Below are 15,459 nucleotides of genomic sequence, written 5' to 3'. Positions count from 1 at the left end.
TGCTGTTCACATCGGATTGTTACACTATCCGTTCATATTAGTAGTTGCATTTTTCCATTTCTATTTTTGTCATCTTGTCGCTCTTTATTTACTATCATTATTACTCTTCTAGTACTATCACTCAGCATCATGGCGTTACCAACCCTCTGATCTGTTTTTCATCGGTTAACGTTTTCCATCAGAGTCCCGGTTGTGATAGTAATAATAATAATAATAGTATGATTCTAATATATGTTTCACCGCTACCAGTTACCACGTCTCAGTTCTATACTACATCCCTTTAGTCTCGATTCAGAGTCTATATATCACCACTCTGATCATTTTTTTTTTTGTCTTCTTTTGTTAATGGCTAATTGGTTGATAGGTAATGGAATCACTCAATCAGTCGGTAGTTATTCAGTCCATGCCTCGTTACGTAAGCAATCAATCACCACTTGTAATATATAATAGTCATATACACGCTCACCGATTGTCAATATACATGTAAAGACGATGAGCGGAAGCAGACGCAGGGGAAATACGTTAATATAAGTTCCAATCCCAATCATCGAAGTTAATGTGCGGGCAGGTCATAATGAAAACTAGAGGATTTTGGAGGCACCCCGACAGCTTGCTAAATCGTATTCTTCACAATGGTCGTTTTTAGGCAATGTTGCCTTTAACAGTGTCCTACTATTGTAGCCTTCGTTTACGTAAATCAATCAACAGGATGAACGTTGAAAGAAGCAATTTAATTGTAGGTATGCCGTTGACCCTAATCAGTTGATAAGAACGACTCCATAATAGCCTTTAAGGTTTGCTAACGACGTCTGCGTACAATATGTAAGATAATCGAACTCTTAGCTGACGGGCCACTTCGGTTTCGTTCAAGAAAGAAAGTGCGCAGAACACGGCTTATTGCCTTAGGGGTCCGGTTTTAGCTCGGGGTTAGGCTGCTTCTACACACTTACGTACACATCTTCTTATAAATATTATCATTGCATATTTATTTTTTGTTTTGTCTCTCTTTTTTTCTCTCTCTCATTCCCTTTCCCTCTAACGTTGTCTTCTCGACTTGCGATACGATCCGATCTCGTAGACGGTACTCAGTCGATAGTTTCGAGATCATTTCAAGAGTCTCTACGATCTTCAAAGGTGTCAATTTTTCGCACTTATTTCTTTTCTCTCGTGCTAGGTAGATCAAGGGCGCGACGTTTTTTTGCCCGTCTCGCGAAGGCGCATAGGGCGGTAAACGTCAAGGTGCCGGTCAGTGACAAAGAAGCGTTGCACTGTGCCCATATATGTGCCATTTTAACGTGGGAACATTCTGTATCCGTGTCGTTACTTCCTTTTTTTTGCAAGAACATCACCAACTGTTGCAACCAAGTGCTGTTGTGATGATGAACACGTTTTTGTCGTGTACTGCGTGTTTTGTGCGGCATGCGTATTACGCTCCTGAAACAGCACATGTAACCTATACCGTCAACACGCGCGACTTTGCGTCACTCCGAAGTCTTTTACAGAAATAAACAGAATCGCCTTCATAATGGTTCTGCGGTAATCGAATCTGGCATACGCGTTATGATATAATGGTGCCATAAAAACATCGGGCAAAAAAATCACTGGCTAGATTTGACAAAAACAACATAAAAAAAAAAAAGGCCATCAGCTACACGGACAACTAAGGGCAAGATATTATAATAATATTTTGTACTAGGTTGAACTGGCAGGCCCCAAGCATGTATATGCGTAAAAAGCTGTCCTTTGTTGGACCACAGCTAGTGGAAGTCATAAATTTGCCCTGGGGTGAATAATCATTAAAATATGATTATGGTTTACTAAAACCTAAATAAAAACCTGTTAACAAATTACACGCGAATGCTTCGATGTGCTGTTCACTGACATTACTTTTTTTATTAGGCTATATCTAAGCTTCACTGGAACGGCTCCATAGCATCTGTCGCCGCAGGCTCACTTCAATACTGGCAACGGCATCCGTCTATTGTTCACTTAACGGGTTAAATAAATAATCTTGAGCACAATTCTGTCACAGTTTCGTAATCTCGTCACTTAATTCCCACGTGTTTCTTCTAAACAACAAAATCACAATTTGTTTGGCTCATTTACTCATGGAACAGACCGTGTGATTATACAACAACAAGTTAAATGGGGTTGTATCGTCTTCGATGAACGCTGCTGATCGTGGTTTCAGCATAACGTACTTGTACCATATCTTAAGAGATTAATCTTGGCCAGAAAAAACTTCATTTCAACAAATAGAAGGTTAGACTGTTCCTAGGCCTTAAGTTGTTCACAAACACACACATTTTCATCGATCCCGAACCTTAGCGGCCATTTTTAAAGGGCTTCAAATGTATAATAGTCATAATCGGCTAAAGACGGGGAAAATAATTTCTGTTCGATAACTAGAAAGAGTATGTTTAACATAAAAACGTTTAGATGCACGAACCGCACAAACAAGCCGGTACCGACCACTAAAATAAAGCGTGGCGCAAAGTTGCACGTATTTTATGATTATCAGCAGTGCTGCCCATTATTTTCTGTAAATTCCTCTTAATTTGTATGCATGATTGCATGATAGTTAAAGATAACATCGTTGTTATTACCATAACTTTACTTAACAACATTGTTAATAATTTCTTCCTCTTTATCCATATTACAATTGTTCTTGTTTTTAGCGAGTCGAGCAGGAAGGTAAACTGGGACATGCCTGCATCCTGGAACTCGAGGCGATCGCTGCCACTGTGTCAGCACTCCCCTGCCAAAGAACTGTCGTCATACATATCCTCCCTATGTCCTGTTTTTTCTTGCCCGCCCCCGATCCCCGACTTTGCTGGTGTCCATCGGCCTCTATAACCCCATCACCTCGTGTTGGATCGAGCGAAGGAGTCACACATGTACAGTAACGTTTGCTGACATCCAGTGGTATACCGCCCGCTGCCCATCAGTCTGTCAAGCCGTACCCGAGAATGTGCGCCAGCGTTTAGATGACATCGAATCCTATTGTCAATATGGCACAATCTCTCACTCACATCTCGATTATTGAACGACTAAGTTAAAATAGCTATCCATTCCGATACTTACGCGGCCTACAATCAGTTACGCTCAGACACACATATTATTAAATTATCTGCATGATCATGATAGTTGTCGTGGATCACTCTTTGATGTAGACGATATTCACATTATTGTACAATACACACTTTAATTATTTAGTTCAGCTGGCTGATACCCGGATTAGTTGTTTCAGCAGGAACCGTTCGATCGGCCATAGTCCTTAACGAAGTGCGCTAGAGTAGGCGACCATTCTAGGGAAGCCATTATCGCTGAGCTGTTGTTAAGATGTGTAATACGTTCTATGGGCAATGCGTATGTATCAAGTACTACGAGTAGACCTCGCACGTGCTCGAACAAGGCCCAAGCTTCCCGTAAGGAAGAGACCATGAAGTTGTGTGGAATCGGCGCTACTAATATGTCAAACTATTTTATTTGATCCCCATTATCATGTTCATCACCGTGTACCGACTTTTAGTTCTCTCTTTGGTTTTCCATCTAATTGAAACGGCATTAAATCACAGTATTGTTATTATGTAATCAGATGCCAATGACTATGAAACATGCCTCACGTCTATAAAACATAATAGTAAACACGTTTTATTAACAGACTTGACTCATGTGAATATATATATATATATATATATATATATGCGTGTCCGTGTGTATCCATATTCAAATCAGTCAAGTTGTAGTAGTAAATAACACTAGCATTACCATTATCAGCATCAATCTCAATGCGGTCAATAATAATGATTAGTATCACGCAAGTGAGTAGTAGGTCACTCGGCTGAAGTGTTTATAAGTGAGAAGGTGGCAGAGTGGGTGCGCGTAGGAAAGGACAAAGGAGACAGCCAATGGTGAGCGGAGAGACGGTCACAACAAGAAAAGGCATCGACTCAGATGCGTTTAGAGAGAGAAGGCTGGCGCCAGCCACCGCACAAACACAAAAAGTCGGTCAGACTCAACGTTACTTTATGAAGAAGTACTAATCGGCTAGCTACTAGCTAATGCCCTTAGACCTGTAGTGTCGAGACTTCGCACAGAGCTACGCTTTGAGATGAAATATTCTATATACTATGGATAAAAATGGCTCTGGACGGGATCATCACAAGCTGTTCTCTCCTCCTCTGCCATGATGAGAGAAACGACAGTTTCCGCGCTGTCCGTGATATCGTCGCTGCTTACGTTGCCTGTGCTTCAGGCCCTCCCAAGGTGCAAGTGCCTGTTTTCAGCGTCGTTCGAGGAGTGCATTCAACCACAAAATTAGAAAGAGTGGAGTGACGCAAACGAAAAGAAGAACGAAGGAATAGTAGGGGTGGTACCTGCCGTTGCTGGTCTGTTAGAGCAGCTTATGTGCAGCCGTGTAGCAAATACAGCCATTGGCTAAACGACTGCAAAAATGATTGCTACCATTCTAGCCGTCGTTATAGTCGTCGCATGCTTTGCCAGAGTTTACAGAGTCACGGAGCCAACAAAAGTTAAGGTGTGTGTGCTACAGTTATCGAGTGTCTATGAAGGTGTACGCGGAATGAGGTAGTCTTGCTCAAGGTGCGCTAGTGCTTCTGCTTCGGCCCATCGAACATCCGCCGAAGACAGGGTAAAAGAGCAATCAAGAAGATCAGGACGATATAAGAAAGGACATAACAGGCAAACACGGCAGATGAACGGATAGCTGCTTTCCTGCCTGCTGCAGTTACCCGTCCGCAGACACAGGACAAATTCCTAGCGAACTGTGTGTATATACACAAACATGGTGTACACTCACTATGCCTTTCTAGTTTTTTTTCTTGTTTCTTCCTTGCTTGATCTCTGCCAGTCGGGACGACGATCTTGCTATTATAGATGTGGCTGATGGTTCGCCAGCCGCCACCAGCTCGGCCACTCAGAACAGCTCGGCTACCGGCCAAATAGTCTAATTTTACTTAGTTAATTAATGTTATTACCCGATGTCCTTTGTCGTCAGCCTGAACTTCGCTTGGCTGCCCCCCCCCCCCCCCCCAGTGACTTCCTGTCTTCTACTTCTTCTAACCCCGCGCTAACACTGAGTTTCCTTTGCCGGGCTGCTAGAAGAAGAAGAAAGGCAGGATGTTTGCCTTCAGGCAACTGGCTCGCTTGCGTATCGCCTGCCAGCTCTGCGTTCTCAACTACGGACAATTAGGCAGCGCAACTTTCTCATGCGTAGAGATTGGCCTCTGTCCCGACCGGCATTCGAAGCAATCCTCAAAGTTGGCGGTCATCAAGCGTCGAAAGATAGAATCCAGCATCGTTGCAACTTTTCAATGCTGGCCGACAACACAGACAGCACCGATCATTTGTTTTAAAATCTAGTTATTTGTCCTGTGTCCTTGAGTTCTTTTCCTACGTCGTTTTCATTATGAATTTTGGTCTCACGGTGCTTTCCTATCCTTTACTTCGACGTTCAAATTAGAGAGTAGGGAAGATGTTAGTCATATGTGGAGCTAGAAAACCCATAGCTACTAGTTATTATTTATTTCGACGATTGATCGTACAGCAGAATTTAGGTGGATCGTTCTGGTAGCAAACTCGGGTGTGGGTCGATCAGTCCGGAGAAGGCAGACGAAGGATCTATTCCGATGAGTGATTATCAATTATAACCACCATCCTTATCGTTTTCGTCTTCGGAATATTAGCGTCGTACTATTTTTCGATCTCTCACATATATATATATATATATATATATATATATATATACATATATGCGCCCTTGTCAGTACTCTACAGTATATGGTTGTGTTATTCAATAGACACTCTAAACGCAGTTTTTCTGTCTCATCCAGAGTTTGTGATTATTTTTCTCTGCCTAATCTTCTTTCGCGCATCATTTCTCTCGTTCTCTCTGTTGTTAGTTTCTTTCCGATCAGTCCTCAGCTGTTGCAATTGGCTTGCTACCTAGTACAACCTGGTTTGTCTCCGCTCACCTTGTCCGTCCGGAGGTAACCTGCCTGAGGGAACGAATGAATAGGTCGATGGTTGTCTGCCTGCGTCTATCTCTCGTAGTCGAGCAGTAGACCGGCAGCAGCGGGCGCTGCTGCTTCTGCTTTTTGCTGCTGCTAAGCCTTCTCACTTCTCCAACCGGGGACGTACCTGACTAGATTTGGGCAAGAAAGCCCCTCGAAGGGTGGCAACACATCATCTCATAAATCTTTAATAAACACCATCACCGTCACCGTCATCGTCATCATCATCATAATCGTCCGCCTATTTCATTACCATTATAATTCAACAATGATCAATAATTACTATCATCATCATCGGCATCAGCATCATTGTTATCACCATTCAATCAGTTGTCTCTCGTTATTGCGTTGACGTTATTATTTGCGTGTTGCTTTTACTGCGATCGATTCCGTATAAATTCCATATGACTTGCGGCTCATCTTGATCTCGAACGAAAGCCGGAGACAGTTGTATATGGGGTACCGTCTATGTGACGATCAGTTCACTGTGACAGTCTTCTTTCGTCGCTATTGTTCTTGCCTGCTAATAGTGAAGCGTTAACGACAACCTGCGTAACCCACTGACCGTTACATCGACGGCGCCCCATAGCTCGGCCAACAAGATCAGCTTTCGCTCAATTCAAATCAACCATACATACATCTATTGACATATCTGTCTATGGAGAGAGTTGTCACCTGAATGAACCTAAATCTTTTGGGCTGCGTCTGCAACAGTCGTGAAGATCCTTTACTTCTCGAAAGCTCGCGCACTCGCTGAGCAGATGGGACATCGAGGCAACACTGCGCGGTCCGCAGTGGACACACAACATGGCTGTTCCGAACGCGTGGTGGCAAGCCTGGCAGACAAACGTCTGACAAGCAGCTGTGTACACGCACTCAAAATCATTCATCGGTTGACACACGCACGGACCGTTGCGCCTCTGCGTCTCCCCTATCACGGACACCATCGGTAAGCCAGCTTCAATGTCATCTGTGTTATGATATGGACGGGAGAGGGGTTACATATATATATATATGCAGCTTCATGAGTTCGTCTTGCATTGATTGCATCTAAACGACTCATTATCCATACAAAAAGTCCAATTACATTTTCAACATTCGTGCGATACACTGCGATGCATCGGATCTGATGTTTCTCTGATTTTCAGTGGTGGCAAACTGCGCATTTTCTTGTTTCCTATTGTAGTGGCTGCGGTTACGGTATTTCTAAGAACACATATCAAGCAGTGATGGTAGTTATAGAAACAGCAGCAGCGACTGATCAGCGTGGTGACCGGGTGTTTGTTCCGCGCATCTCGTGGTCGTTCGAGCCATAACAAACCGAACGTGGCGGACGCGTGGCGAAGGATCTAGGGGCATGTTGTAACTATCGCGTGACGCAGAGGCGTATAGAGGAGGAGAAGGAGAAGGAAGGCGAGCGGGGCGCTACAGGGCAGGAGGCGCGTCGCTGCAGACGTCGCGATTTCGCTTAAAGCTACCAAGGAGACCACTGGTTGATGTTGTGCCGCAGGCTGAGATGCTGCTGCGGTAACCCGTGGCCCATGCTGTGCCGGCCATGCATTAGCTCATCCTCCAGTCCGAGGCCGCCGTCATGGTCCTAGCGACAGCCGAACGGATCAGGCATTTGGCAGAGACGAATCAACGATCGTACACAATGTAGACGCGTACACACAGCAAAGAACAATGAAACAACAAGTCACCAGGTTAATGTTCTGTTTCGTACTTATTACCTGATAATAACGTTCATACCATATATTGTTCATGTTGTACAGTTTCATTCGATACTATCGTATACGAGTGCTCACCTCTCAGAGTCAGGCACATACGCCTCTTATTTGTCACATACACGCACGTATCGGAATAGCCGTTGCCCAAAGAAAGTTTCGACAAGTTTGACTGAATGCACACTAAAACCGCGTCGTGCAGTGCTACCTCGACATCTCGAGCATAAAGAGCGAATATCCATGAGAATATTATCGAGTAGAATGAAGATCTAGGCATGTATCTTTAACTGGTGCAGACTTATCTCTATAAGGTAAAACTAATGAAGCGTTATCTAGTTTGGGCGCTCTAGCGCATATCAGCATGTTGTCTACTGGTCGTCAATGTAATGCTCTTGATGTAGACTTTTCACGACAAGACGTCGTTTTAATCAAGAGGTGTTCAGTTCTTCTTAGGTTTGAAGAATCGTATCAATTGGGGTTCCAGTGCCGTGAAGCGAAGATGAGTGTATATTCAGCAGTAGCCCAATGGGATGTGATCAGTTATTGCCAGCTCATAGGGATGTCTGATTGAGATGACGCGAGAAAAACGTTGCTCTTAACGTAATTAAGTCGCATGGATGATGATCATAGAAACGAAGAGATTGTGATTTGTTGGAGATTGATGGTACTTTTGTGCAGCGAGATGACAACGCTGTTAGAGAAAGATGTTGTGATGGCTTACTAACACCGCAGAGTGGAATAGCTTTAGTGGCGATTACAATTATCAATTTTTTCGGCTTATTTGCTAGTACTAGGAGTTCGATTCTGAAAAAGAGTTATTCGTGGACGCTGGTGAAGGCAAATCGGGTGGGCTCGCTGCCTGCACTTGGGTGAGGTTACTGTTGAAGCTATTTTGATTGGCTAATGCACCGATGGAAGCCATCGGAGTAATAGTGTTTCCAGAGATTATACTTGTCGCCGTGGCACTTGCTGTGCTTAAGCCTGTCCTAATCATTTGAGGTGTTGTTATTGTTGTCAATAGTTGTGGTTGTTGCGAGATTTGCTGTGACAAGGAGGCTAGACTTAAACTTACGGCAGGCTGGCCGGTTGCTGTGGTGTGGCTGTGCAGTAGGCCCGCTGGTGTGCCGGTTATCCCTTTTAGGGCTCCAGCAGGCGTAGCGCCTTGTTGGCTTTGTTGATGCAACTCGCTAGGTGGCCTACCCCCGCCCACTGTCGCCACCGCCGCCACGTCCCTCTTGATCTGTTGCTGCTCCGAGTCGTCCAACCATTTGTCCTGCGAGCGCCGTCTGGCGTTCATGAAGAAGTTACCCACGGTGCTGAGCTCAAGCCCGAGCTGCTGCGAGATGGCGATTTGCATCTCCTTCGAGGGCCGCTTTGTCTCCTTAAAAATAGCTTGCAGAGTACGTCGCTGAAGGTCGGTAAACACCAGGCGGGGTTTCTTCGTCTGGCTCTGGCTTTTGGATGCGCTCAAGTGGGTGACTGTGGGGGGCGCGACCGAACCAGCCGCCGACGACACATGAACTGCCGCCAGGGCCGCTGCTGCCGCCGCTGCCGGTCCCCCCGGCGTTCCCCCCACTACCCCCACCGAGTGGTTGGTGTCCTCTTTCCGTTTGCACGCTGGAATTCATCATAAGATAAACGGACACACGAACAGACAAAGACACAATACGAGAACAAACTGAGTTGAAAAAAGGTATTTAACTTCACGCTTAGAAATGTCGTTGTTTATTCCACTTACTCTTTTTCCTATTCAAAATTTACATGCTTCTTTCAACCTAAATGCAGTACGTAGACTATGTTGAAGATTTAGATTAAACAGAGGTGTATACTAGCCTTAACAGCCTGGTTATGTATTTGTACAGTGTCAAGATATCCCGAAATATACTGCCATATTACGTGTTCTTTCCGCTAGATAAATGTTCAATTCAGGCCATTGCTGTACTTTGTCCGCTTTCTATCTGTCTGATCTATAGGTCTCCTCTTTACTGTTCCTTTCAAAGTGCGTACGCACGTGGGTTACCGGACATTTATATAAGAACGGCTCTTTGCGTGCAGTTGCCGTTGGGGGTTTTGAGAAGCTGAGTTTTTGAATGAACTGTAAAAAAATTATCAATTCAGTACTACGTTCATTTAACCCATCATTTAAGAAAATATATTCACGTTAACTATATATGAAAAGATAGCATTTAGTAATCTACGATACTCAAGCACTATTGAATGTCTTTTTCATGACTCTAGCTTTGCCCTCTGTTCTGATCTAAGCAGTCAATGCTTGTATCATGCCTCTGCGTGAAATCTATTATGCTAGGAAGGAGCGAATTGTTGTTCGGGGACATACTTTACGGCTGCTGTAAACATTAGAAGGCACACAGTAAGAGACAACAGGCACTGATGTCCCTGCAGAATACGTTCCGTTTTGGACAAAGTGAAGACATGAATAATACTTTTACGTTATTTGCCCTTGAACTCAGATTGACTCGGGACAATTATGTTTGCAGGCAAAATAGATGCCACTAGAGCAAGGTATGTTTGTTCATTCAAATGACGGTAGATCGTTGCATTCACCACAAAATGTAAAACATATGCTTTTTCGAGATTGAGCATTATACATTAATGGACATACGCGAAACAAATATAATTATTAATATGTAATAGTTGTCTGCTAGGTAAGCCTATATTAGGCTGCAGCCGTTAGCAGGGCTTAGTCCAACGATGCCAGACGAATTTAATCTGGGCCGGCCAACTCAAGCTTGATCGAACTGTCGCTAGATGCCTAAAGTTCAGTAACACCCCCTAGTCAGCCGATGGATCGATCGATCGATCGACCGACCGACCGACCGACGCTGCGCGCGAATCTGTTTCGTCAAACAGTAACGCTACGGCCTCATATGACATTTGGGTTCTATGATTACAATATGGACATGCAGCGGTCGCGACACATTCGAATGTGTGACAAAGCAGCTGTGAATCTATCCACCGGTACCTGCATGCTAGAATTGTTACTTCCTCTTACTTGTTATATAAATAATATCTATAAACATTCGTTTAACCGCCGTATTCGTCTCAATGACATACTACTTCGGACAAACATGAGGCGTGCAAATCAATTCCTAACCCAGCCCATCATCCCGCATTCTATGCCAAGTACTTAACCGACTCCAATCTGCTATTTTGGCCGTTTCCATGGCAATCTTCTAGCTGGTACGGACAGCTAACATCGTGGCCAGCTTTTTGAGCTGTGGAGAATCATCAAAGTAGCATAACCTGTTTGCGTGACGTTCGTAAGAGCTGTCGGATTTTTCCATCGGCCCCGTTACGTTGCTTTCATTAGCTGCCGATTAGATAAGCGACGTCTACAGAGCTCCGTTGTTCTCGTACAGCTCCGTCACTTTGCTACTATATTCCAACGTAGTAATAGCAGCAGCAGTAGCAGCGCTACAACGGTATATCTCTGTCACTACGTTCCCTTCTTTCTCCAAAGAGGGCGGCGAGAATGTTAGAGAAATGCACGTTTGAAAGCAAGAAACCGTGTTGTGGTTCGAATCATTCGAATACGGTAGCAAACGACAGGGCTAAACGCCATAGCTTCCACTGTAACAGTTCGGAAACCCGTGTGGTTCTTTTCGCGGGGATGCTATTCAGCTTGGCAACGTTGCTGACTTCGGTTTCGATCGACGGGAAACGTGAATGACTGTTAAAGAGTACTAGACAAGCATTTGCTTTCTTGTGCTGTGGCAGACGAAATGGATTACGGGTGAAGTGACACAGAAGGAAAAGTGAGCCGAACGATTAATAAACGGAGTAAAACTGATCGAACCTTCGAGTTATATGGCTATAGCAGTTGTTGACATGGTACGCTGCGAATGGTCTTTTGTACTGGGCATCGACTGAAATGCAACGCGTACACGATGCACATCGGCACAATGAAGCTCACTACGGCCGTTCTATGTTTGTTTCGACCTAATAAAAGGTGCAGTTAAGGACTATTGCTGAAAGCTGCTGATCGAGCCATGAGCAATGCTATCATCGTTAGATGCTATGATGCGAGCACGACATTATCGAAACGGCCCCGCGAGAAGCCCTTTATGTTTTCGTCAACAGCTTATTCTCGCCGGCTGTATACTGTGCGCGATCTGCTTACTGTCCCTTCAGCTATATGTGCCTTACGGATTTCAGGACAAGGCAATGCCAACAGTCAGCAAAGTTCAGCGCCTTGAAAAAATCCGCCAATCCTCAAGCTTCCGCCACAATTCAACTCAACCAGCTCGTGCGGTGACACCCCATCGATCGCAGCTGTCACCCGCCAAAAGGAAAATACCAAAAAAAACTACCTTTCCGCCTGTAGAGGCCAAAACGGTGCGTCGAAAGTGGACCTTTAACTTTACCCTACGAATCAAGCCTACAGCATGCCAGACTCAGAATGGCCGTTGTAACTTTAGCGAACCCGTTGTAACTTGCGTATCTAGCGGTGCTAGTCAATTCGAGCGGAGACAAGCAGTTAGAAAAACGTGGGGAAACTGGCCTAATGTAAGGGTGTTATTTTTCTTCGGTGCAAACGAAAGTTTCCAAGCAAAGCTGATTGAAGAGACTGCCAATTACAATGATATCGTTCAATATGATTTTCTGGATACGTATGAGAACTTGACATATAAATCTGTATCGATGCTTCGATTTGTCTCCGCTTCAAAATGGGACGCACTCAAATTTGTCATGAAGTCAGATGACGATACGTTTATTAACGTACGGTTGCTCCCAAAAGTTCTTGCAGCGATAAAACGCCCGGGCATTTTTGGTAGTGTTCAAGCAGGTGCTCGCCCAAGACGGGAGCCAAAAGACAAATGGTACGTTCCTGAAGAGGAGTTTCCGGAAAATGTCTTCCCGTCGTACGTAACAGGTTGCTTCTATATTATTCCGATCACCCAGGCACTACAAATGAGCGAACATGCAACAGACATACATCTTCTCCGGTTCGAAGATACGTACATAACAGGCCTCCTTGCCAAAAAGCTCCATATTCCACGATACCAAGTGCCGTTAGCCGGCGTTGATTGGACAAACTCGAGGCGTCGAATGCAAGATGTCGTTAAATCTTTGATAGCAAAACACTACGTACAGCCAATACAAATGCTGAAAATGTTTGCCTATATGAACGATCCAAGAAATATAATCGCTTAAATTTCGACCCTTCAGATAGGCAGGCAGGCAGGCAGGCAGGCAGGCAGGCACGCAAGCAGTCGAACGTCATCATCCATCTCCTTCGCTACTATTTGCTTCAGTTAAAGACCCAGCCCAACCAACCCCATGGATCATACGAACATATCGTACGAATTACTGTTAGTTACAATAGGCGTCCTTTTTATTTCGACAAAGCTGATTCTGTCAATCGCAACCACAGTGATAACTGAGATACCAGCCGTACGTTTGAATAACAATTGCTCTCTGATGAAGGCATCAGCATACGTCGTTTTTACACATCCCGGCAAATATATGTCATAGACTTATCTAGGTAGGCTCTATTGAAGTGTATTACTGTTGATTCATGTTTTGGGAAGACGTGTAGTGAATAATAGTAAATCAAGTATTTTATTGTACGCATATGACAACGGTGCTTGATTTTTCTGATCTGAGATCCTAAGAATAAAAAGGGCACGTAGGTATATTGCACCTAGATGTAGAAATTTAGGGCATACTAGACGGACAAATGTACTAGTTTGCAGTCTATACATCCCAAAGATGAATGGTTTGCGCCTGAGCAGATAGCTGGTTTGTGATTCATACGAAGACTACTCTGCGTACCTGTGATGGTACATGCAATTGGTTCTCAACGTCTACTGCGAATATAATGTCGAAAGCCTATGACTTGAAAAATGTGTAGGATAAAACTGTTGCATTTGTCGTGGCCTTAACCGTCGCTCGGACCGTGGAAGTTTCGCTCTGTTAAACGCGTATTGGCACTAGATAGCGTAAATGTTTCGGGTCATGAGACGCCACTAGCGTCGCTCCCTTTACGTCCGCTCAAAGTCGTTTCAGATCTTTCCGGGTCTGTTGCAGTGGCTTCCTGCATTTGCGCCAACGCACAAAAGCCAATTGACAATACGGTCACGGCTACTGGAAGGCTTCTTTGGGCGATGTATGTAGCTGCCGATTTATGCTATGCAATGAGCTTATTGAATAGCGCTCTGATACTATTCAGCGGTCTCTCGACGCTCCTACACGAGATTCTATAGAATTTATAAATTTCCGAGGTTTGATCCAACAATTGCCAGAACAGAAGGACGACTGATTTTTTATCTGCGTATGTTACTATATGAATACTCGAACATGGGTGTAAATAGAGGACCATACCACATTGCTTTAATTCATTTATCTATTAATTGAATTTGGCAAAAAATAAACTTTGAGCTGTTCGATTAGCACCGAGGAAGGACAACCGGGAATAAGAGAATGCAGAAAAGGCCCTGCGAGCAGAAGTGATACAGAAATACTTTGACAAGTGGATCGCGAAAAATCGTTATCCGAAACGTGGTGTAGCAGTTGTATAACGGCAAGCGTTTCGATGTATAGAGTTCAAAGCCGCGTCCTACATGGGGTGGCCTTGAGGCGTGCAATTCGTGATTTCTTCAGACTAGACGTATATATTAAATATGGCTTTACTCCTCTGCTATCCTTTCTTCATTCACCTTTCGATAACTGAAACGTCGAATTTAATTAAAAACTTTCGGTGGTCCTGATTCAGGAGCTCATAAGCGAAGGATGCACCGCGTCGTCTTATAACCAGGCTGCCGTAGCCAATGACGGTCCTACAGAGCGGGGCGCATTCAACCAAGCTTACTGCAGTTTAGCACAACGATGGACGCGTAACTCTTACGGCTGCTGCCAACGGCAGACTCACAATCGATAAGACAAAAAATCCCGCCGTTATCTATCATCGCGTTTGATTTTTTTTCATCTTGTGTGGCACTATAATGCCGCTAGAGTCTGATCACAGTATACTGATGTGGCTGGCCTGGCTGTTCTTTTGTGGCGTGTCTGTCTAGTCGAGCGTGACAAAAGAACTCGTGAAAAGCAATCAAACATCAACTGAACGCGCTTTAAACTCCGATTGCCTCCGGCATTCGAATAGCAACTGCTGGTTCACGAACTCAGTCGGTGGAGTCGGTACATATGAAGACGATCGGGGATAGGAACGGCGCAAGCAGGTTTTTATTTAAACAATTTGGATGAAGACAGGGGCAAAACATGCGCTTGTCGACATAGGTAAGACCCATTCTGTACAGATGCTTTCATCGTGCGTGTATGCAGTTGTCGGTTTGTTCAAGTTGTTTTGCTTATAATCCGTATTGGCTAAATAGTTCAACGAAAAGCACTAATATCCGCACTAGTTTCTCAACTTAAAATGCCAAAATGGCACCCGGGTAGGAAGCTGTAAGGACTAAACCGGAGCAGTGGCAAAGACAGAGGCAACTTCACTAGCGCCAATCTCACTTGCCCAATGCAAACTCTTCCCACTGAAGGCGTCGCGAGTGCGGACCAGCGCTCTCTAATCGATTCTTTCATTTTCTATCCAACTGCGTTTGTTCGTCACCCCTAATCTTACCCCAGTTATTTCCTTTTGTATGTCGCGGTTCACACTGACAAGGTACCTCTTCTGGCTAGCTAACTGGCTACCTTTTCCGACCTCTGGCTGGATCTACACCAGA

General features: G+C 44.4%; 3 protein-coding genes across 7 annotated transcripts in view; 2 read left to right on the top strand and 1 right to left on the bottom strand.

The window, feature by feature from the left end:
• Positions 1-7,491: 7,491 nt before the first annotated feature.
• Positions 7,492-15,459, bottom strand: part of onecut (homeobox protein onecut) — a 74,700-nt gene continuing 66,732 nt past the window's right edge. For 2 of the 5 annotated variants that reach the window (XM_022801615.2, XM_086987313.1), the window contains one exon: positions 8,550-9,376. In XM_022801615.2, coding sequence (XP_022657350.2) covers positions 8,550-9,376 — 827 coding nt within the window. Of the gene's footprint in view, positions 7,633-8,549; positions 9,377-15,459 lie in introns of those variants that run through there. The other 3 variants (XM_086987314.1, XM_086987315.1, XR_015326584.1) reach the window with 3 other exon arrangements.
• LOC111250027 (uridine phosphorylase 2-like) overlaps positions 7,598-15,459 on the top strand; it is a 90,582-nt gene continuing 82,720 nt past the window's right edge. The window contains exon 1 of the mRNA XM_086987327.1: positions 7,598-7,738. The gene's annotated coding sequence lies outside the window, so the exon portion shown is untranslated. The remainder of the gene's footprint in view (positions 7,739-15,459) is intronic.
• LOC111248745 (beta-1,3-galactosyltransferase 5-like) lies at positions 9,370-13,362 on the top strand. The gene has a single exon (XM_022801616.2). The coding sequence runs from the start codon at positions 11,777-11,779 to the stop codon at positions 12,932-12,934; it is 1,158 nt and encodes a 385-aa protein (XP_022657351.1). The 5' UTR covers positions 9,370-11,776; the 3' UTR covers positions 12,935-13,362.

This window comes from Varroa destructor, unplaced genomic scaffold (genome assembly GCF_002443255.2).
Source record: "Varroa destructor unplaced genomic scaffold, Vdes_3.0 BEIS01000004.1, whole genome shotgun sequence".
In the NCBI taxonomy this organism is placed as follows: domain Eukaryota; kingdom Metazoa; phylum Arthropoda; class Arachnida; order Mesostigmata; family Varroidae; genus Varroa; species Varroa destructor.
This window is presented reverse-complemented; position numbering and strand designations above follow the sequence as displayed.